This window comes from Natator depressus, chromosome 8 (assembly GCF_965152275.1).
Source record: "Natator depressus isolate rNatDep1 chromosome 8, rNatDep2.hap1, whole genome shotgun sequence".
In the NCBI taxonomy this organism is placed as follows: Eukaryota; Metazoa; Chordata; order Testudines; family Cheloniidae; genus Natator; species Natator depressus.
The window spans coordinates 6,315,542-6,338,907 of record NC_134241.1 but is presented as its reverse complement, the minus strand read 5'-3'; the positions used below and the strand labels follow the sequence as shown (position 1 = coordinate 6,338,907).

At 53.8% G+C, this 23,366-nt stretch overlaps 1 protein-coding gene across 2 annotated transcripts; it reads left to right on the top strand.

Moving 5' to 3' along the window:
• The first annotated feature begins 741 nt into the window (after positions 1 to 741).
• GM2A (ganglioside GM2 activator) lies at positions 742 to 20,300 on the top strand. Of its 2 annotated transcripts, XM_074960270.1 has the most exons (5): positions 742 to 759; positions 6,542 to 6,883; positions 13,055 to 13,207; positions 16,060 to 16,242; positions 17,523 to 20,300. In XM_074960270.1, exons 2-5 carry the CDS (start codon positions 6,836 to 6,838, stop codon positions 17,676 to 17,678), a joined length of 540 nt encoding a protein of 179 aa, XP_074816371.1. In that variant the 5' UTR covers positions 742 to 759; positions 6,542 to 6,835; the 3' UTR covers positions 17,679 to 20,300. The 2 variants fall into 2 exon arrangements, with proteins under 2 accessions (XP_074816371.1, XP_074816370.1); XM_074960269.1 differs by lacking the exons at positions 742 to 759; positions 6,542 to 6,883 and adding an exon at positions 8,355 to 8,841.
• The last annotated feature ends 3,066 nt before the right edge of the window (positions 20,301 to 23,366 follow it).

Genomic DNA, 23,366 nt, shown 5'->3' with positions numbered 1-23,366 from the left:
CATGGGAACTGCTGAAGAACTGTCCCGTGTTCCTAAATGCAGCCTGAGGTCTTTTGGAAATGTGGCCCAATATTTCTTTAAACACCATAAAAAGGCACAGACACAATCCCACGCCCCTTTGCTCATGGAAAATCCTACAGAACTTAATTATTAGGAAACGATAACTCTTCTATGTTTTTTTTTGGACTGAAATAGAAAATAATTTCTGGCTGCTAAATCATTCTGTAAGACATTTTAAAAAATCCTATAGCTTCGGTAGCTTTTTAGAGTGATTTCTCTAGAACCTTATTACATTCTATAGGGCTTTGCCAGTCACCTTTTAAATAAGCGCTCATGTGCCATGTGATGTCAATGGTTGTGCAGGATGATGGGTATTTGAGACCCCCCCTGCTGGGGACTTGTTCCATAAATGCCTCTGATTTTAGCAGAGTGGGGCAGGGGGGCTGGTAGTCTGTACAAGACATAAGTCTAAACCACACAGTGTAGATCCAGATCAAACTTCCCCCAAATTCAGGCATGTCTGGATTCAAGAACCCAGATGCAAAATGGAAGTCCAGGTGTAGGCTGTCTGGATTATGGGAAGAGGAGGGATGATGTGTGGCAAGAGCTGTTGGAGGACCGGGGGGCGTGCAGTAGGGCATTAGAGGACAGAGTGGAGTACCGGCAGAGTGGCTGGTCACAGGAGAAGAAGGAGTCCCTGCTGCTGTCATGAACTCAGCCATACAAAAGTGGTCTTTGGAACTGACTGTCTCATGCAAGGTCAGTATCTGGGCATTGATCTGTACTGTCGGGAACACCTTTACCTTGGCAGGGAAGTGCACTAAACAACCAGCTCTAACAACTCTGACTCAATTAAGGCTCCACCCTCCTTGCCCGCAGAATCTGTGAACAGATGCCATCTGCTGCTTAGCGCCGATCCCTGGTCAGTTCCCAGCTTCCCAGCGCGTCCGTTCCCACCTCGCGGCTTGCAGAGCTGGAGGGCTGGTCTCACCCCGTCGGTCAGGATTCATGGTGACCCGGTGATGGTTTTGCGGTGAATGCGGGCTTGGATCCATGTTTGGCTCTCGTTCTCTGGGCTGCTCTCGCCTGCTGCTCGGCGCACGCTATTCGCTGTAATACGATAACTATGTTGGATGTGCTGATAGGCCAGGCTTCCTGTGTTGGGCAGCAGCATGGCAGGGAGTGTTATGGTTACTGAGTGCAGTTACAACACATGTTTGCTTTTAAAATACTGCCATTTAAATCAGGGGCCTTGGGCCAGATTAGGTTACATCCCCGCAGGCCCTCCCCTCAGCGAGGCAGTTGGCTCTGCACTGGTGCCTGGTGGAGAGCTGGTTCGCTGTGTAACTTTGCTGCACCAAAGATCTCTGCATTTCACTGGCAGTAAATCATTATGAAACCTTGCCTGTGCGGGCTACACAGGATGTGTCCTCACTGGCGAGATTTTGCTTTTCAGGCCTGTTTCCTATGTGGCTTCCCATGGTCCAATGCACTGGGAGTTTACTCCTTCCTCAGACAGCCATTTAAAGGGGATTCAGTGTCTTTCGGTGCTTGCATTTTGGTGCAGGGAAACAGTCACTTTAGGAACATAGGAATTGCCAGATGGGTCAGATCCAAGATTCATCCCGTCCCGTATCCTGTCTCTGACGCTGGCCAGGACCAGATGCTGCAGGGGAAGGCGTAAGAACCCTATGGTAGCAGATGTGGGGTAATCTGTTCCCCCTCCTCCCCCACATTAGGCCTCATCATGGTCTCTAATAGTTGGAGATGAGCAAGATGAGCAGAAGCCCTGAAGCACAAAGCACCTTCTAACACCTTCCTGTCCTGGCTCACTCCAGAATCCCCAGAGCTACAGAGAGCGCCCCCCGCTCATGGGCCCATGGGACTGTTTCTTGGAGATGGAACACACCCCTTTCGGGGAGGTGGGAGATCTGTGAGCAGAGGTGTTCTCTCCCCATGCAGATCACAAGGGCACAATCTGGCACTCACTTATTTTGATTGTTGCTATCTGATAAATGGCTGCGTTTCACAACGGGCTGATTCTCGAGCTGTGGCCATGTCATCACAAGAGTTGTCAGATTCACTCCTGGTAGGGAACGGGGGAGAGAGGGTTTGGTTTGTTTTTTCCATGTTTCTGTCATTCAAAATGGGCTGGAGAGATTTGCACAGAGCAAAGGGACCTAAAAGTGGCTGGAGATGGCCCCTGGAGGATACCCTGCCCTCTGCCCAAAGGGCCTTCCAGAGTGGGCACAGGGGTTCTGTACCAGCCCTGCTCTCAGCTCCCTGGGGGCATGGCATCATGCATGGCACTATGGGTATGTGCATACTGCAGTCACAAGGTGTGATTGCCCCTGGAGCTGACATACCCGAGTAGCTAGTTCGGGTCCCGGAGCAGTGATGCTGTAGCAGAGCGCCTTTCAAGCGAGGGCGGTGCAACCATGCCTGGAGCCCTGCATAATTACTCGCAAGGCTACGACTTTACTCCGCTGGGACCTGAACTAGAAGTCAACAGACAATGGGAGGGAGGGTGAGGAGACCACAGCAGGGGTCCATGGGCATGCGGACGGGCTACATGCACAATTTGCCAGGGTGAGGCCTTTTTTGATAGGCTATAAATAAACGAGCTATTAAGGCTGTCACTGATCTCTGCTGGCTGCTTACCTAGCCTGCCTATGTTTATGGGTTTTGTCCAACCAGCTGAGATGCTGCAACTTTGACTGAGCATGTGAGTTTTCAGAAGGTCAGTTGGCCCGAGTAAGAGCTCAGGTCCACCGGAAATAGGCCCACAGATTCCTGCAGATGGAAACTGTGGAGTCTTCTAAGGCCTCAGGGCAAGTGTGGCTCTGGTTTTGGGCTGGGGCGGTGATTTCAGAGCCTTCCTGTCATTCCGGGGGAATAAGCTGTGTTTTTGCAAAAGGTGGGGAGAGGAGAAAGCCAAAGCCAGTCACCTGTGTTCCTTTTCTGCTCTCTCTTTTTAACGGCAAAAAGGAAAAAAATAATTAAGTAAAAAAAAAAGAAGAAGAAAGAGAGGATGAAATTCACTTTGCCTACAAAGAGCAATAAGCTAGGCTTGCAGATGGGTGAAAAGCACAAGGCTTAGGGCAAAATCCAGCCCTCCCCCCCCGAACCTGGGGACAGGGATCTAGTTTCAAATGTTGGTCTTGGTCACAGGTGAACTGAGTGTGGTGTTCTCAGCCTAGCCACCGGTACAGAATTGGTCACAGCATGGAGCCACCATACACTCTCCATCTCTGCTCAAGAGGGGCCTAGAATGAGAGGAGTGCGGGTGCTGTGCATCAGGACTGGGGGCACTGCCAGAGCCGCGTGGAGTCTCAGGACTGTAATCCGACAGGTATGGCAGGCCAGGGGTGAGGTGCGCTGGCAGACCCGTGTGGTGAGGATGCTGCTGCGACACTGACGTGGCTGACTAACCAGTACCGTGTTGGCTTCTGCCTCGGTCTAATGACAGGTCAGTTGCGGGTGTGGCCGGCCCACGCACAGTGCCATTTCCCAGGTGAGCCCTCTGCACGCTAAGGGGCTTCCCTGGTAGCTCTCAGGCCCTGAGAGTGAAAACCGATCCATGCTGGGTAACTTACACTTTCTTGCCCCTCCTGCCAAGGGCATGGGAAGATCACGGCTGCCTCAAGGGGTGGGTGGGAGGAACAGGTCCCTGGGCCTGCTGCTATTTATTCCTCAGCCCTAAGCCACTGTAGGATGATAAGTGAAGCAGTTGTCGTTGCCTGGCTGGTGTGAGGCGAGGTAATACGTTCCAGGCACCCCTCCCTGGTCACCCCCCTCCACATCCCCCCGCGCTCCCGCACGCACGCGCTTGTTCGGCTGATGACTAAATAAGGACGAGCTGCAAACACAGGGCTGCTAAAAATAGAGCTCCGCCAAGAGCTCTGCTGACCTTCGGGACCCTTCCCCTACCGGAGTCAGTGACTGGGCGTGTAAACTGGGGCCCATCGGAACAGTGCTCCCCCTCCTCACGGCCGCACATGCAGCTCCGCGGCCAGAGCAGGCAGCCGGTCGCGCTGGGTCTGATCTGCCAGGGAAGGAGGGAGGCACCTAGGGAAAACTGCATCTCCCCTCCAGTCTCCAGCCCCCCCCTTCAGAGAGTGGAGAGGGCAGCGGTGGCTGCACCCGCGTCTCCAACAGCTCCTGGGGGTGTTTCTCTGACGTGTGGGGATTAATTCTAATGTTCAACACGCTTGCAGATCTGCCGACACCGGCAAAGCGCGGAGCACATTTGTCACTGATCACTATCGGCTGGATGTCACTTATATTCATTTCTTTCTTCGCCGCATCAATCTGCATGCTGGGGGCGGGGCAACTATTGAGCAAATAAACGTAAAGTCCCAAAGTGCTGTTTCTTACCCCCTTCCTGAGCTACCCGCCCGGACGATGCTCCATTCCCTGGGAAAGCAGCTAGGACAGTTAAAGGAGAGGATGGGTGCGTGGGTGCTGGGAGTTCCAAGGAGTTCCTCTAAATGTGAGAAATAAACCCCAACATTAGTCGGGCTGGAGCACAATGAACTTGCATCAGAGACACCCGGGAAGAACTAAGAGCCTCTGTGTAGCTGCGTGCATGTCCCATTCTTGTGAGGTTCGTCATTCCAGATCTCCCACCTCCGAAGCTCCCACTCTCCAGCACAGGCAGATTATCTGAAGCCTAGAAATGCACAGCGGGTCCCTGACGGGGTAGGTCCCACAAACAGAGCAGAAGGTGAGAAGGAGGCAGGGACTTCAGGGAATGGCCTTTTCTCCAGCAGGAACACATGTAAGCAGCTGCAAGGAGCAAGGGAGTTAGCCTGGTCTGGTAACCAGCCGGTTCCCCGGCCAGTACTCTATTCGTTTACAATGCTGTAGACTGTGTGATCGTGAGGGCTGTGAGCATCTCCATGTGCCCTTCTAACATCCGCACTCTCAGAATGTGTAAGAACTGGACTGGGCTTCAGCTCAGACATCTACGTGGCCATTCCAGTGAGCAAGGACTATTTGGGGAAGCATTTGCAGGATCAGGTGTACAAGCAGCCCCCTGATGCTTCGGTGAAGTACTCGTCTAAAGTATTGTATTTATACCAGGCCTTTGCTTTGCATGGTGATTCATAGAAATGTAGGAAAACATGGTTCCTGCCCCAAAGAACTTATAATGCAAATGAACAAATGTGGATTATGTTGTTTTCTTTGCTGAATTTTCTCTTTTCTTCCTGTAAACTTTCTACTCCTTCACCTGGGTCTCTCTCTCTCTCTCTCTCTCTGAAAGTCTTTGTAATTTTTATGAGAGACACGGTGAACTAGGCGTCTTGGCTCCAAGTCACATTCTAGATTTAACTAAATGTTTTCTCCGGATATAATTTTGCTCTTCAAGAGGCTGCTGGGACTTTTCTCTTTTTCTTTTCTTTATGTGTGTGAGTTTGTTATTTGTCCTATGAAATGTTTTGCTGATAGAGATAGACCCAATTCCCAACCCCAAACCCAAGCACCCTGAAATTCAGGGATGGTCGAGATCTGCATCCCTATGTGGTGGCTGGAGCCATTTAAAAGGTAAAGAATGGCAGAAAGAGTCACTTTCTTTAGAACTTTATTTAGACTGCAGACACTGATCCACTGGATACGCACACACGCGCTAACCCAAAACCTTAAAACACCTTCCGAAATCTTGCATTTCCGTTGTGGGATCTATTATACATTGTGTCAGCTGGGGAGCTGTGCCTGTCAGGGATCTTCCTGTATCCATCAGGCTGCAGGGAAAAGCATCCCCTGGGTGCAGGACTGTGACGGGCTGGTCACGGTAAAGCATGGAGTCGAATGCAGCAGGGTGTCAGTGACTGGTCACTGCTGAGTATGACTTATGCTGTACAGAGACATGGGCAGTAGCTGCATCCACCGGTGGCATTACATAAGGTGAGTCAACACAGATGTGCTCCTAATCCTCATTCTGTACAGGCCATGCCGGGCTCGCTGTGTTGACTGCGACATGCAATGGCGGAGCTAATGGGGGTGACCTTTAAGCGTATGTGTGTTGCCTTTTCAAGCACATTATGCAATTGAGAAAGAAGGTGTACCGGGGGCTGCAGAGTGAGCCCACCCTGCATGCACCCATCAGCAGCGGCTCAGGTCCTGGCCACGGGGCTGGGCCCAGCTCCCTGCTCCAGGCGTTGTGACATGGTGCACAGGGTCACGTGGCACTGCCGCCCCGGGCGCCGGGTTGCAGCGCCACGATTCGGCCTGGCTGCCTCTCTGTCATGACAGGGGGTGGCCGAGCCAAACCTGAATGGTGCTGTGACCCCAGGGGCCAGGTCGCAAAGCCCGGAGTGGGGAGCGGGGCCAAGCCCCGCGGGACGGGAGACATTGCTGCTGGGTGAGTGCGGGGTGGGCTCACTCTCCAGCCCACTCACAATGGCCCCATTCCCCTCTCCCCCATTTGCCAGACCTGCGTCCGCAGCTGGAGACATGGTGCTGCTGTAGCTTTCGTGGCAATCATACCCACCGCGTGGAACGCCCAGGCCTCAGCTCTGTATCTATACATTTCGTCTAGCTGGAGGCCAGTCCGCACTGCAGGGTGACAGAGTCGGTGTGTTGTCTCCAGAGGAATCGGGGAGAGGCCCTGGAGAGAGGGTAACCACTGCCTTAGCACGGAGAGATTGATTCAACTGCGTGAGCAGGCACCAGAATGAGAGTGTTCCCCACATCTGAGAGAGACGCAGCTCAGCTGGTTCTGCAGAGCCCTCCACCCATCCCAGTGCCAGTAAGGATATTACGTTATCAGCATTGCACCAAATTCATCGGCTAAACGTACCCTCAGGGAAGACATCACAACCGCTTCCCAGACATGACTAAGCCTTTAATAGGTGCCCTGTGTGTCACAATCTACAGTCAGGTAAGACTCTCTCATCCCTTCCACCCATTCCCTGGGCAGTTGCATGGCAGCTACCCCACCGGTTTGTTGCAAGGAAAGATGTTCCATCCCACAGAGCACTTTCTTCTCACTTTTATGGTAAGGAGAAGGGCCCGAGCCACAAAACATGAGTCTGGATCATGAACCCCTCAAAGTTGGGGGCTGTTTGGATCCCAGGGTTTTGGTTTGGCCCGATATAAAGGCAAAGACAATCGTGTTTGGGTTAAATAACTTTGTGGGCGTCCAGATCCCGGCCCACCTCTCTTACATAAGGTCATGGAGGTGCAGCTAGTCGGAGCCTGTGCTGATTGCCTGACATTCACCAAGTGCCTTACGCTGCCAATTTTAACCTCCTTGCTGCTGGGCTCTGCTGGACCCCCCGCTCAGAATGAGATAGCCTTGGAGTGCCCGCCTTGACACCACAGTGGCGATGGGCCTGCTGGCATTCTGGACATGCATTTTGCTGTATGTACCTCAAGCACTGAGAAGTTAAAAAAAAAAATAAAAGCTCCAAACTCTTCAGCACAGAACTGGACTGTCCCCTTCCTGTTGAAATCCTCTCCTGGTTCACACAGATTCTGGGAAACCTGCCTTTTGTATGGATCCTCACCACCTGCCCCTCCCTTTCCTCCACATCTTCCCTAACTGGTACATTGCTGCCCAGACACTTTGCCTCTGTTTGCAGGGAACAAACCCACACAGCTGGGAAAAGCTCTGTGGCCCTTTTGGACAGATCTGGAGGGGTTGGCTAAGGGTTCTAAGCCTCAGGTTTGGAGATACCAACACTCCTCAGGTAGATAAACGGATTAGCTTTTTACACAACACGCTGTTAACCTGTGGAACTCCTGCCACTATATATCATTGACACCAAGAGTTTAGCAGGATTTAAAACAGGATTAGATATTGAGATGACTAACACCATCCATAGTGACATTATATAGGATAAAGCAACCATTAATTGACTGAATGAACTGAGCTGTAGCTCACGAAAGCTTATGCTCTAATAAATTGGTTAGTCTCTAAGGTGCCACAAGTCCTCCTGCTCTTTTTACGGATACAGACTAACACGGCTGCTACTCTGAAACCTGTCATTAGTTGACTGGGGCTAGGAAAAATACATCGTATGGGCAGGTGTCCATGATGCGGGTTCCTCTGGAGCATCGGGTACAGGTCCCTGTGAGAGACAGGACATTGGGCTAGGCAGGCCATCGGTCTCGCTCAGTAGGACTGTTCGGAGAGTCCTGTGCCATCTGGGATCATTGGCAGGGGCCCTTGTGCCGAGATCGGTGCCGGCACTGTGGCCCTGGTTCCCGTGTGTCTGTCGGTGCCCACCTGCGGTCTCTTGTCTTCTACTTAGATTGCAAACGCTTTGGGGCAGGGGCTGCCTGGTGCTGGGGCTGCACAGCGCCGAGCGGGGCCCTGGTCCCTGCCTGGGGCTGCTGGAAGCAAGAAGTGAGCCGGTGGCAGGGGAGGCAGGGCAGGCGGACAGGGAGCTGCCTTGGCTCAGCCCTTCTTTGCCAGCAGAGGGCAGGGCCCCTTTCCCTGCATCCATTCCCGGCTGAGCGGCGCCTGCTTCCCCGTCCCAGCGCCCTGCGCCGCCCGCCCGGGGCTGAACCAGACCCACCCGAAAGAGGAAGCGACAGGCGGCTGAGCAGCCAGCAGGCGAGCAGCGGCTGGGGCGAGAACGGCCGAGCCAGCCGCATTCCGCCGCCTTCCCTTGCCCGTCCGGCTCCGGCACCCAGACCCCGCCGCAGCCCGGCTGCCCCGGCCTCCGGAGCGGAGCCTCTCCGCGCGCTCTCCGCCTCCCTTCCCGGCTCCCGCCCGCGATGCTGGCCCTGGCCCTGGCCCTCTGTGCCCTGCAGCTGTGCCCAGCTGTGCGGGGCGGCCGGTGGGGGCAGCCCTTCCTGGTGGAGGGGCCGCAGTCCCGGAGGCTGAGCAAGGTAAGGGGGCTTCACCCCACTGGGGGACGGGTCAGGGGCTGTGGCGTGGGGCAGACGCAGGTTCCTAAGGGCCCATGAGCACTAGCCCACACGTGCCAAGTGCGGGAGCCTGCGAGTGTCCTGACTGCCTGGGGTGGGCTGGCCTGTGTGGACGGACAGCGCAGGTCCCAGCCCTGGGCAGCAGCTGGAGCGGGAGAGCTGGGTGGGAAATGGTTTTCCTGCCTGGCCAGGATTTTCCAGGTCTCCAAAAAGGGCCCCCTCCTGCATCGGGACCAGGAGCCTAAATCACCAAAGGTTTCGCAGACCGAGAGTGGGAGAAAAATTCCCATCAGGTCAGTGGAGACGTCGTGTTTCGATCGTTTCCATGTGTTTCGATTTTGATCTTTGACATAGTTCTTTAAACCTTTTTGGGGGTATAAATTAACCAACCATTTGGAAGGAAAAGTCAAGTGTGGCTTTAATGAAAAGCCCTTTCCAAGAGCCGGCTCTGTATCGTTATTATTTCTGAAGGCCGATGGGGAGCAGGGACTCAGCGTGAGGGGTGGGACTGCATACCCTTGGCAGCATGGGGCTATACGCCCATTCCTGTCCCCAGGAGAGCAGTGGTGCACGCTGGCCTGGATTCCTACGGGCGTAGCACCCTGCTTGCTTGCCCGGCCCGCCCATGTGTGGGAGCAGGGCTGCTTGCCAGCCTGTAACCCGGTGCTGCTAACAATGAGCTCGAATCCCTGTGGCTCTGCACCTTGTGGAGTTGTTTACACCTGTGCCAAGCAGATGTGAATTGCTGCTGTCCTGATGGGGCAGTGCACCGAGCTCCTGTTGCATGGGTACAAATGATGGCACCAGGTGGGGAATCAGACCCCAAGGCTTTGCCCTTCTGTGAGCTGGCACTGCCTGTGTCCATGGCCAGAGAGGGTCTCAGTAGTGGTGGTTTGGTGACATGGATGCTTGTCCACCAGGAGCTGGACCAAGGTCCCTCAGCCATACCTGCATACTATGGATAACTGCAGCCTGAGCTGTTCCTAATGGCTGTCCCATTCCTTACCCACCTCCTGGAGTCTGCCTTGCCATTTGGACCATAGCTCAGACATGAAATAGATTGCATTGTTATTGAATCTGTACAATAACAGCCCTGTGACCGCAAGAGAGCCAGCACAGAGGCCAGGCTCAGGAGCTGCTTTAGCTGGGCCCTGCCCAACTTTCAGTTCTCATTTTGTTCTTTTAAATGTCAGTTCTGCTTTTGCAGCAACCACCTCACCAGCCAAGGTCATGAAAAGTTGGAGCTGGTTCTGTGGGTGTGAGAGATCTCCCCAGAGCTGGAGGCTCTGTCCAAAAACTCAAGGTTAGGCAGATAAGCATGTAACTCTTTGCACAGAGGCTGCAGAACGGACATGGATGCAAGAGCTGAGGGGTGCAGCTTGGGAAGGGAGGTGCAGAGATGTGTGTAACCCCCCTTTATGCTCTGCTGATATGGGGCTGTGCTTTGGATTTGTCTCAGCCTGAAATTCGGCAGCTTTAGGCCTGTTCTAAGTGACGCCGGTTGGCAGTGACCCCCAAGGAGCCCAGAAAGGAGCAAGGATTGCTGGGGCTGCCTTGCAGGGTGGAGCGACAGTGTGGAAGAGCTGCTACGCTGGCATTACACCTCATTGATGTGAACCCCCCCAGGCCGGCTATGCCAGGGCTAGAGCCACTCCGTGCTGCCAGCATGGCGTGAAGTCACCTGGGTGCAGGGAACAGTCTGGGTTGACAGCTTCAGTTCGGCCGGATTCAGACAGAGGCGTAGCAGCGCATGCCTCCCTTTCCCGCTCCTGTCTCCCGAGCCATCGTGATCCCCAGCCTTCGAATGCAGGACTTGGAGGTGAAAGGCTCAGTGTCGGTCATGTACCCCTGAGCCTGGCTCTTGCTTTAACTGTTGCCTCCTGTCCCACAGATCCGCTTGCAGCAAGCAGCCAGAGGCCACATGCAAGCTGTAGTAGATAGATGGGAAAGGATGTGGACCCTGGAAAGGGAGTTGGCTAGTGCTGGGCGTTGGTAAGATGAAGCCAGGCTAGTGCAATGGGCATTTTGCTGTTGGCTTATGCCAAAGGACTAGGGGCACCAGGTGTGTCTGCTGAAAAGAAGGAGACCTTCATCTCCCCATGGGGTTTCCGAAATGGTGCTCTGCTAAGCCAAATACAGCAAGAGTAAAAGCTGTTATCATTTGAAGCATGCCCAGTAGGGTTCCGAGCCGCGTGTGAGCACAGGACGGGGTTTCAGTGTGTGGCAAACCATTATACAAGAGCATCTAGTTCAAAGCAAACATTGAATCGATGCCTGGTTCGCTTTTATACTGAGGCCACTTTCCACCGCCGTGGCAGTGAAAAGGGGCATCCAATGGGAGTAAGTGCCTGGGATTTTAGTGTCCCATTACCTGAGCTATAACTGGTGGAAACAGCATTTCTGTACTTTTCCATATAGCCCCCACCTGTCAGAACAATTACTCTGTGCTCCTTCTGAGCTCACATTGGTCAGTTCAGTACCATCCCCTCCCAGGGAGCTGGGCGTGTTTTAGTTATCCAGGAGGACAAAACCTTGTCTCTTGCTTGTTCAGACATGTGTTTGCACTCAAACTAAGTAAACGGCTTTAGTGATAAAGTTTCAGACTGGACCTGGGCTTTTGTCCCTTCCCGGGGACACGTGCCTTTGATATGGCTGGAGAAATGTTATTTAGAAGTAGCAGAGTTATCCATGACTCAGACTTAGGCACTCTGAGTAGGCAGCACAAGATGTTCCATGGAAATGCTAAGCAGCCCATGATCTGGGTGGCCATACACCTCTGACTGCCAGAAGCTGGGCCTGAATGGCTGGAGATGGACCACTTAATAATTGCCCTATTCTGTTCATTCCCTCTGACGCATCTGGCACCAGCCACGGTCAGAAGATAGGATACTGGCCTAGGCTGACCATTGGTTTGACCCAGTGTGGCCATTCTTATGGTCTTATATTGGAGGTGTGAATCTATAGATATACACCCACTCCAGTAGAATGCCACATGCTGAAATTTACTAGGACTAGACAGAGGTGAGCTACTGGGACAAGTTCTCCTCTTGGTGACATGTTGGCAATCCCACTGACATTAGTGGGATGGCACCGACAGTAAATCAGAGGGGTTGCCCCCACAGAACCAGTCTGTCCCAATATGGGAGCAAGGTATGCTGGTGAGTCCATGTGAGGGGATGCCCAATGCAGCTGTTGTTGCCTCTGCTGTACCTGCCTGTGGATAAATAGACGTTGGTTTCGAATGGTTTGTCTACACACACAAGTTGCACTGGTTTGAATTAAATTGGTTTTAATTTGATTTAGCCCCAGTCGTGCACACAAAGTTGTGCTGGTTTGAACTGGAGGTGTGACTTTATACTGTTCAGTTAAACCAGTGCAGTTTTGTGCATGGATGCTCTTATACCATCTTAAATCTGCCTTATATTGGTGTAATTTGTGTTGGTAAATTTACAGGTACAAGCTGAACTGGTCGAACCAGTTTTAAACTAATATAAGAGTCTGTGCACAAAAGTTGGTGCATTGGTGTAACAAAACTGATTTAAGTGATACTGGTACAACGTCTGTGTGTAGATAAACCCATACCACAAACCACTGTAGATACTCTTCCGGTGGTTTAGCTTGCACCTGTTAATTTACTGACACCAGCTAACCTGGTATTAAACCAGATTTAAATCAGTTTAAGGCTGTCCACACACAAAACTGCACTGGTTTAACTAAATCAGTATGAAACCACACCTTCAATTACACTGGTGCTACTGTGTGTGTAGACTAGGCCATACATACTCAGTTCAGAACCTGTTAATAAAACAAGCCCTCTGAGTTTCAGAGTCTAGTGTTTGTTGGTGATGTCAGTGGCAAATGTGCTATTTCTAGACACATGTTAAATCTGGGAGATGAACGTTTTTCAAGCATTATTAAGCATTATTCAAGAGGAAGCTTGGAAATGCCAGATAGCAGCTGCCGTCTTTCCTGCTGTGAAGGGCTGGAGGGGACTCCTTTCAGAGCCCCTCGCGAACCCACTGGAGCACCTTCCCTCCTGTGGCAGCCTATGGTGTCTCTGGGGAGCATGGCAACTGAGTCTCCTTGGCATGCCAGCTCAGAGTGCTGCTCCCAGGCCAGCCAGCCCAGCTGAGTGCAGAGACTGTTTAATGCTTTCCTTCTCTGAATCCTGTAGGTTGGTGGCTTCTCGTGGGAGAACTGTGGCAATGGGACCGATCCCTTTGTGATTAAGAGTCTGTCCGTAACCCCGGACCCGATCCACATCCCCGGGGACCTGAAAGTCAGCGTGGCGGTTTCCAGTGGTGTTGACATCGTCTCACCTCTGAAGGTATGTGAAAAGGGCAAGCCCGCCAGAGAGGCCTCTTCAGACACAGGATCTGCCCATTAACATGCTGTGGAGTGTTGGGAAAGAACGTGCCAAAAGCCACCACAACACCTGGCCCCGGCGGCCTTTCAATTCTCCGCAATGCCCAAGAGGTGTGAATAAACGGGGATTGTAGACCTGGGGCGGGTTTCCGGCCCCAGACCTTCCACTGCTGCAGTCAGTTTCCAGGTCCCAGAGTTTCTTATTCCTAGCAATATTTGCTGCTGGGGGACCGAAGGCTGGCTTGGTCTGTGCACGGTCTGTCTGTTGGGCTGCAGCTTTTTACTAAAATGGATCAGTGCAACCCCTAGGACGGATGCAGTTACAGCGGCAGAAAGGTGCTCATACCACAATAGCTATTCCCCTTCCCTTCAGGAAAGTTAAAGCAGCCCATTTATTTGTGTGGAGTCACTCCCTTGTGACTTCCCAGCCCCTCTCCGCCCCCCCGGGCCCGGCCTGGGAAGTGGAACTAGGTAAGATCCAAGCTGCTCCCACCTCCTGCTCCCTGGAGCAACCTGGCGGTGTCTGTGTTAGGCTGGGGTGATGAATGAGTCTTGAACTCGCTGCTGAGGGAATGCAGCCAAGTGTGAGGAAGGCGGGCACCGAAACTGCCGCGGCCTGATTGGCAAATCCTGGGCACCCACAGCGGGAGCTGCTGAGCGCTCAGCACCTTTGAGAATAAGGGTTTTAGATGTGGAGAGCTCCAGTGGGGGCTGTTTCCTTGATCTTTCCTTGCCCAGGTGGGGAATGATTTCACCGAGCTAAAGGCCACAAAAGGGTGTTCAGAGAAAGAAAAGAATGAGGCAACATGGGGAGGGAGAGAGAGGGAGGGAACACAGAAGTAATGAGAAGGGGGATGGGGGGGGGCAGAGAGATGGGAGACCCTGAGTGGGGGAGTCAGATTAAGGTCAGGAGGAGGGGAAGAGACAAGGGGAAACCTTCATTGGAAGATGAAATGAGAGAAGAGGAAGGGGGGAGGAGGGATAGGACTCCAGGAGATACCTCTCTACCAGGTGACCTCTCCCCGCCCGCCCCAGAACACTGGCCATGGGGAGCAGACCTATTATCCACCCCCAACTGCCAGGCTAGGCTCCTGATTGCGGAGACGCCGATAACGAACATAATCACTTCCTTAAAGCTCCTCCCCATGTGCACAGCACCCACTGCAGCTGGGAGGCTGGGGGCCTCCTGAGCCCACACGCCGTCCTGGGACCCACGGAAGAGGGTCTGGCCTTTAGAGATTAGTGACATGCACCGCCCAGGCTGCAAACACGGCTGAGAGGTGGGCGTTGCAGGGCGTCTGCCCCTTGCAGGGGGCGGGAGTGCTATGGCGAAGGGCTGCTGGTGGCAAGGGCTGAAAGCGGAAGGGCTGCTGGTGGCAAGGGCTGAAAGCGGAAGAGCTGCTGGTGGCAAGTTCCCCAACCATGCAAGCTGGATCATATGATGGTGTGGGCGGCAAGGGGCGGCAGGCCTCGCTACAGGGCTCCCTTCCCACCAGTGACACTGTGAGCCCCGGCCCGCCCTTTTTCCGTGTCAGTGTGGAGGGCGAGGGCTTGGCTAGATGAGGGCAGTTACACCTGCTGTGCCCTGGGCCCTGATCTGCAGGGGCAGGACTCTCCCATCTGGTCTCTGATGCAGGGTGTTAACCAGCAGGCAGCCCCGCCTGCAGAGCCAGTGCCTACAGGGCGATGTTATGATCATTTCCCAAGAGTGTGCATAGCGAGTGATAGCAGGCCTGATTCTCCCCTGCCCTTGACATCTGGGCACGATCACTGCCAGCGCTGGGCTGAGCCAGTGGGAATTCCGCTTTGCTAGCATGGCACACCCAACTACCGCTGGCATAAACGAGGACGCGGGGTGTGACGCTGCTGCGGCCCTGTCCTGGCTGCAGCCGGCAGAGGGACGACTGCTGGGATTCACTGGGGATGCTAGGGCAGGACGAAACCAGGGCCAACTCAAGGCCACAACTGCGATTGCAGAAGTTACAGAAGAACTAGCCCGCCTTTCACCCCTGTTTCCCAAGTGCCTCCTGTCCCTCAGCCGAGCAGCTGCAATGGTAACAAACACCCAGCAAGACGAAAGGGGAATTGCTGCCCAGGACGGTACATTTCTGTTCCGCTTCTTTTATTTAGTGGTATGTGGCTCTGGATCAACTTTCTGCAGCTCCTTGTGGTGTTTTAGCACGCTGCTGCTCATGCCAAAGAATCAGAGTGGGTCAAATTCTGCCCTGGAGTTTGGAGGGAGCTGTGTGCCGGCACCTCCAAGGGCAAGGCTTTGCAGCCTTTACTGCTGTTCCCAGTGCTGTTATTTCATGTTTGTGTTGTGGTAATGCTTGGAAGTTGCCTAGATCGAGGTCCTGCTGTGTTAGGGGCTCTGCAGAGAGATAGTGAGGGTTTACAATCTGGGTGAAGTCATGTGTTTTTTCGGGAACAGAATTAAAGAGGAAGATGGGTCTCCGTTGAGCTGTTCTGAATAGGAAACCTACAGCCCAGTGATGGATTTCTCAGGTGTTGTTGATCCTAAATGTCTCTTGCATTGTGCCCTAAGTACTCAGCACTTTGCAGACACAGGGCTGGTTTCTGATCTGTCAGTCTGGAGTAGCACCAGTTCCTTCAGTTTAGGAAGGTGCATTTCTTGCCTGGAAGAGCTTACAGTCTAAAACCACCAAGAGAAACCAAGACATGGGCTGATTGGTCAGGAAAGCTGGTGTATGGTAAGGTTACAGAGGAAGGCTTCCTGGTGGAGGGGAAGGTTAGAGGGGAGACCGTACCAGCTGGGATTCTCTGGTATGTGAAGTGTGCAATCCTTTGTCCCAGGCGGTGTTTACCGTGGAAAAGAAGGTAGTTGACATATGGATAAAGGTCCCCTGTCTGGATGAGATCGGGAGCTGCACGTACAATGGCCTTTGTGGAATCCTGGACAACGTCATCCCCCCCGGAACACCATGCCCCGAGCCCCTGCTCAGCTATGGCATCCCCTGTCACTGCCCCTTCAAACAGGTAAGTGCTAAGCCAGCCGTTCTCCGCATGTTCCTTGTCAGGACCCCTGCTTCCCGTCTAGCCAAGAGCCAGCAGGGAGCCTCCTGTCACATAGTGACATGGAAAGGGCAGGGTGGTGACAACCCCTAAGTCCAGGACCCCTGCTCAGCATGGCAGCCCTCCTCTCCCCTTGCCCTCTCAGTCAGCTGTCTGTGTGCTGGGGAAGGGGCTCTGCGAGCACTTGGAGGAGAGAGAATAGAAACCGGCTGCTGAGAGAAGGGGTAGTTAGAGGGCAGCCTGTCTGTTGGCTGGATTCACCATTGCCTTGCAGCCCGTGGGTCAGGTCAGAGGAACTGGCTGTTGTTGGAGTCAGGGTCCTGAACTAGATGGACCTGTTCTGATCTGCTCTGACCCAATCCGAAGCACCCACTTTGCACACACGGTGCAAGGCAGTGGGGAATCAGGCAGAGTCTGGGTCCAGCAGGCCCACGCCAGGGAGGTCTGGGGCTTTGCCTCCCCATCCCTGGGGGCATTCTGTAGCTGTTGTGGGTCAGCAGCGCAGGAAGGCCCCCGGCGTTGTGGGTTACGCTGGGGGCGAGGGAGTCCCTGAGGACTGTCTCAGTCGCTGTGTGATCACTGGATCTTCTTGTGCTTCGACTGGCCTAAGAAGGATGGTTCCAGACGGATTTGATTGGGTGTCAGCTCGCTTTGATCGGTGCTGCCACCTGGGGGTTGCTTGTAATGTTGCTGGGAAACGCTGCCCCAAAGGTAGCTGGACTCGGTCCGGCCTGGGAAAGTCTCCCTGATCAGGGGCAGGGAGTAACTTGCCTGCAGTGGTGAAGCTGGCTGGAGTGGAGAAAGTCACCTTCCAGACACTACCAGAGCCAGTCGTACTGAGCTCGCCCGGACCGTGGAAAGGGGGCCCGGGAATACAGGGAGAAACCCACAGATGCAGAGGTCTCTGCACCAGGCAGGTGGCTGAGAAGCAGAGAGGCTGAGCTGGAAATCACTGGGTGGTGGGCTGCAGGGCGCCCCCGGGGATGGGTGGGCAGCAAAAGGCACCACTGGGGGAGTAATTAGTGATCAGTAATTATGGATATTCGAACATGCTTGATTTGTTCATCTTGATCATGACTGAGACTCCACAAGAGGTGCAGGGCAGGGAGTGGATGGGGGTAGAATCCGAAAGCTTGGTGGAGTCACCCCTCAGTGGGCTTGAACTTTGGGGCAGGGGAAGCCAGTGGTGGGGTGAGGCGGGAGCTGCTGTGTGCTAACGTTTTGGCATCTGTTTCCCTCCTTAGGGCTCCTACTCCCTGCCAGCCAGTGAGTTCTACTTGCCCGTCATACAGTTGCCCTCCTGGCTGACTAATGGCGACTACCGCGTCCAGGTTGTCCTGAGCAATGGTGCCAAGCAGCTCGCCTGTGTCAAGGTGGCCTTGTCCCTCCACTCTGAGTGAGGCTGGCCAGCCCTGCCCGACCACAAGCCCGCCCCGCGCTGAGACACACGCCGGAGCCGGTTGACAGCTCTCTTCCTCCTTCCGCTGCCTCTTGCTGCCGTCTGCCCTCACACAGCTGCTGCTTCCCCTTTCCCGCCTCTCTTTGCCCTTCTCCCTCTCAGAAAAGGGGCCAATGGAAGGGGGGATGGCGCGGGAGAGAGGCCTTTGTCTTCTGTGCAGGGTGGACTTAGAGGTGGGCAAGGTTGGCAAATGGGTTGGGTCCCTCCTGATCCTGATTCAAAGCCTGTTGAAGTCAATAGGAGCCTTTCCAAGGGCTCCAGCCCCTAGTGAGGAGACTTAGAATCATAGAATCAGAGAATATCAGGGTTGGAAGGGACCTCAGGAGGTCATCTAGTCCAACCCCCTGCTCAAAGCAGGACCAATCCCCAATTAAATCATGAGATTAAAGACTTGAGAGAGTCTTCGTCACAGTCCCTACAATTGCAGCCCCACTTGTTGCATTTCCCAGCGGGGCTTCAATCCCTTCCCTCCACCCCTGTCCATGCTGTTCTGTAGAGCAGCGTCCCTCTCCTGGTCCAGGTCGGCTGTGCACCATTCCCCATGCCAGCTTTGGGCTGATCCACTGAAGTCAATAGAAACCCTCCCCCCAGCCCCTGTTGATTTGAGGCCCGTATGGATCAGGCGCTTAGGGAGGCACATGGCACTAAACAGAACTTCCCATCGCAGTTGCTGTTTGATTCCCAGCTGCGCTTTGCTGGGGAACGCCCCGCGCTGCAGCGCAATGTGCTGGATGGCCATATGGGTCTCTTCTGCCCGACTTCTCTGATCCTAGGAAATATCAGGTTAAACTGCTGGCTCAGGTCTAACGCCGAGTCTTTCTCGTCATATCCTAGTGGTGGGTCTAGCTTTCAGGAGCTCCGTTCCAGGCCAGAATGTCCCCTATGCACTCTCTCACCTTGAGAGAGTTGTATCGCTGTGCTACAAGCCAGCCTTACGGAGGGGGGTCCAGTTTGATTATTTTCCCACATATGTAATGAAATTGCATTCTTCATGTTGCTTAATGCTCCCTTCTCCCCCCCTCCAGTCAGTAACAGTGGGAGGGCCCGTTAGCCCTCCAGCTGACTGGCGTAAAACGAAATGGGGTGTCACAGTATTCCACACATTGAGTGTCCTAGTTAACCTTGACCGTCCTAGGGGTTTTTGCCATCTGTTGGCTAGGGTGTGGGGCTGTTTTTGTTTGTCTGGGTTTTTTAAAAATATCACACAGGGAATTTTAGAAAAAAAAATTGAAAGAAGAAAGCAGAAAGAAATAGTTCTTTTAAACAATCAGTTGGAAAAAGGAAAAGAGAGGCTTAGAGCTGGCCGCCCCTCTCTGCAATGTGGGGTTTGATTGCCGGTCAGGAGTGCTGTCTTGTATACTTTGAGGGTGTAAGCCCCCTCCAGGAAGGTGCGCCCCGACACTTGACTGGAGAGATGCACGCACAGGTAGACTGACACGTTCATTCTTACTGGCCACTGCTGGAGACAGGATACTGGGCTAGATGGACCATTGGTCTATCTTGGGGTGGCACTTCTTATGTTTCTGAGTCAACCTGGGCAGTAGCAGCAGGAGACCTGTCAACAGTAAGAGCTGTACAGCTAGCACTGAATTCTCTGACAACAAATAACCTTCCTAAACGGGACCACGCTGGACCAGATCCATTCCGAAGAAGTCATTGCTTATGGTAATGTAAGGAGAGCCGGGAGGGTGGGCATTGCCAGCCAAAGAGGCAGATCTTCAACAGCATGGACATTATCTCTCTCCCATGTCTGCATTAAAAAATTAAAAGAGGGATAGAACAAGAAAACAATATACTCATTCTCACTACCAGAGGACCAAATGACTCATTCTGCTCTGGGCTTCTGTTACTCTAAAAAGGATGTGGTTGTCACAGCTTTAACCAAAGGAACAATTTGGTTGGCTGATGAGGATTCCAAGCAGTGTAATTACGAAACTGAAAATCACCTGACTGTGAACTTCTCGACCACAGTGTTAAAGTGACCATTTCATAAATGTGCTAACCCATGGTGAGGCAGGCCGTCACACTGCCATATCCTGGGCAGAGGAACAAATGAATTTAGAACCTCGTGAGTTTGCAGCCAGCATATTTAGCAGCTACAGCAAAGGAATGGTGCAACTCAAAATGTACTGATCAGACTCTTTCTACAGGACGTGGTTCAAGGACGTTCGTCGGTCTTGACAGGCTTTAGGGAGAAGAGTCTCTGTTTGGCATAAATTGTTGTAGCTCAGGATGTGGCCCTGGAAATAGAGAGTCGGGACCCTAATCCGGTGTACTGTGAGCTGTTGATTTGTTCACTTTGGGTGCAATTCTGCACCGTTAATGGGAGCTTTGCCATTGATTTCAATGGGTATAGGATCAAATTGCTTGGGTGGTGTTTTTTCAGCACTGTAAGTCCCTGCCTCCCAATTCACATGCTGGGCTGTCATTGCACCTGCAGATCCAGTTCAGTGCAGCTAACCCTAAGATGTGTGTAGAATACATAACCCAGCACACCCCGTCCCGTATTAGTGCACTGGAGCTATATGTATACAATCATCAGAGAGGTAGCTGTGTTAGTCTATATCCACAGAAACAACGAGGAGTCCGGTGGCACCTTAAAGACTAACACATTTATTTGGGCATAAGCTTTCATGGGTAGAAAACCCCATTTCTTCAGATGCATGGAGAACTTCTTCCAGGCATCTGAAGAAGTGGGTTTTTTACCCACGAAAGCTTATGCCCAAATAAATCTGTTAGTCTTTAAGGTGCCACCGGACTCCTCGTTGTTTTTATGTATACAACTGTCGCTGTGTTAGCGCACCTGAGGTGTGAGTGGATTTACACCATCACTGCACACCTGCTATTGCAGCTGAGGTGCATGTGTGTGCCATGCAATCCCTACCTTGTACCCTGTATTGTTACCATCGATTTGTGTGGATAAGACACTCTCACTGCACACCCTCTCCTGTATTATTTTGTGCAAGGCAGGTGTATATGACCTCATCCGTGCACACCTGTCCTGTGCTGTTGCGGTACATCACCACGTCCTCTGTCTTCCATTACTACCCTCTGAGCGTGCACGTGACAGCCACTGCTCACTCTGCTCTGTATTACGTCTGTGATGCATGTGTATGACACCCTCATAATACTACTTAGCAGCTGTGTAGGGCTGATCTTCAAAGCACTTTAGAAGCCTTAACTACTGAATGCCCACAGTCCATGGGCTGGTGTGATAGTGATTAGCACTGGGCTAACGCACAATGTTTTGCACAGTCTGTGTGCCCATGACAGGTTTAAGAGACAAAGGCCTTTGGTCACCTTTCTGCTTCCTAAACTTGCTACGCTTTATAGCGACATCCAAACCGACACTGGGTTTTGCTCTGCTCTGTTCTGTGCGGAGAAGCACTAACTGTCCTGCCGATTCCTGCATCCTTACTGCTTAGCTGAAGCCTGCTGGTTTCTTGGGAGGCAGCGGCCCTTAGTGCTGGTGCCACAACGAGTGCTTAATAAATCTTTTTAACTAGAGGGCTGAGTCCTTCACAGTGGTTCTTGGCCCGTCGGTAACTTTGGAACCTGTGATTTTCTTTATTTTAAATGTAAATGAAAATCTGGTGAGTTGGTTTGTTGCCCGTGATGGTCTGACAGCACTGGCTGGAGCGAGTGATAGTGGATTCCCCAGCTGGTCTAAGCTCCTATCCCAGGGGTGGGCAAACGACGGCCCAGGGGCTGCATCTGGCCCCCCAGATGTTTTACTCTGGCCCTCGAGTTCCCGCCGGGGAGCAGGGTCCGGGGTGTGCCCCTCTCCAGTCAGGAAGTGGGGTCTGGGCGTTGCCTCACTCTGCGTGGCTTCCGGAAGCAGCGGCATGTCCCCCTTCCGGCTCCTATGCGTAGGGGTAGCCAGGGGGCTCTGCACGCTGCCTCCGCCCCAAGCGCTGCCCCTGCAGCGTCCATTGGCCGTGCAGGCAGTGCACAGAGCTGCCTGACCGCACTTCTGCGTAGGAGCCGGAGGGGAAGACATGCCACTGCTTCTGGGAGGTGCTTGAAGTAAACGCTGCCCAGAACCTGCACCCCTGACCCCCTCCCGCGCCCCAACCTCCTGCCCCAGCCCTGATCCCGCTCCCACCCTCCAAACCCCTCAGCCTGGAGCACCCTCCTGAACCCCCAACCCCTCACCCCAGCCCCACCCCAGAGCCCTCACCCCCTCCCACACCCTAACCCCCAATTTTGTGAGCATACATGGCCCACCATACAATTTCCGTACCCAGATGTGGCCCTCGGGCCAAAAAGTTTGCCCACCCGTCCTATCCCATGCTGCTGTCAGTGCATCTGATGCTGAACGTGCAGCGTTCCCTCGGCCTGGGCACTCACACAGCTGTATCAAAGGATCTCAGTAAAGAGGTGCAAAATCCCCCTCTTAATACATCGCTGGGCTTGGAAGGGCCCTGCGTGTCAGGCAATTTGCATTTATCAGACTGCCTGGAGGAATTCTCCCCCAGCTTCCCCGTATGTGGGCAGCAGTGGCAAGCATTTCCCAGCAGCTACTCTCACTAGACATTTCCCAGACCACTGTGCCCCAGGGTCGTTGCTCCACGGACTCTCTGATTCAGATGTCACTTCACGCAACTCTGAAGTGCTCATGCAATGCTCTGACCAGCATTGCCCAGAACGTGCCAGGCTGCCCTGTGCATGCTTTCCTCCCCATAATCCATCACTGGTATTGCCCAGACACAGGCCCCAGCCTGTCCCTGGTGCATGCTTCCCCCCTCTGGCCCTGTGAGCGGTGCACACTCCTTTCTCTGAGTCCTTGACAGTGAAACATGCCCAGTGTAGTGGTGGCTTTTGTTACACCCACGTGAGCGCTGGGGTGACAGAGCATCACATTTATGTGAGAGGCTGACGCAGGATTCGTAAGGCCAGGCCGCTAAACCTGCAGCACCTGGAAAAACATCCCTGATGTCGTCAGTGGGCATTTCTCCTCCTGGGTTCTGGCTCCACGCTGCACCTGGATCTGCTTCCCCGGGGGGGGGGGGGGTTGGGTTTGGGGGCAGCATTGCCAACTCTTGACTCTGTGGGGCCAGGTCCTGGAGTCCCACCAACGCCCCGCGGGATCTCAGCTTTTCCTTGCCAAACAAAGGCTGCTTCTCATCCTCCCTACCCCTGGGTGTGGGGAAAATCTTGGAACGGGGAAGCCTGGAGGTTGCCAAACCCCAGCGGGCAACAACCCAGAACTGCAAAGCGATGAACCCGGGCCCCGAGCAGCCAGTCTGCTGACAGGCTGAGGCCTGACTGTTCCTTGCAGGCTTGGGGAGGCCATGCAGGCCTGGGGAGCAGGCTACAGGTGCCTTTCCCACTGACTGCAGGGAGGGCTGGGTTAGGGGCCAGGCCGGGGAGCAGCCCCCCAGCACCGGCCCGGCCAGGGAGCCCCCCTGCAAGCACCCCCCGAGCAGGGGAACCTGCAGAGGGAGCCCTGAGCTGGCCCAACAGCGTGCAGCAGCCTGGAGCGGGCCTGGGCTCTGCCCCTGCATCACTCGCGCGGCTGGGTCCAGCGCCGCGAGCTCGGCCTGCGCAGCGCCAGCTCCGGCCGCCAGGGGGCGCAGCAACACCGCCCCCCCTCCCGACTCCTCCTCCGCCACCGCCCCTACAGCGC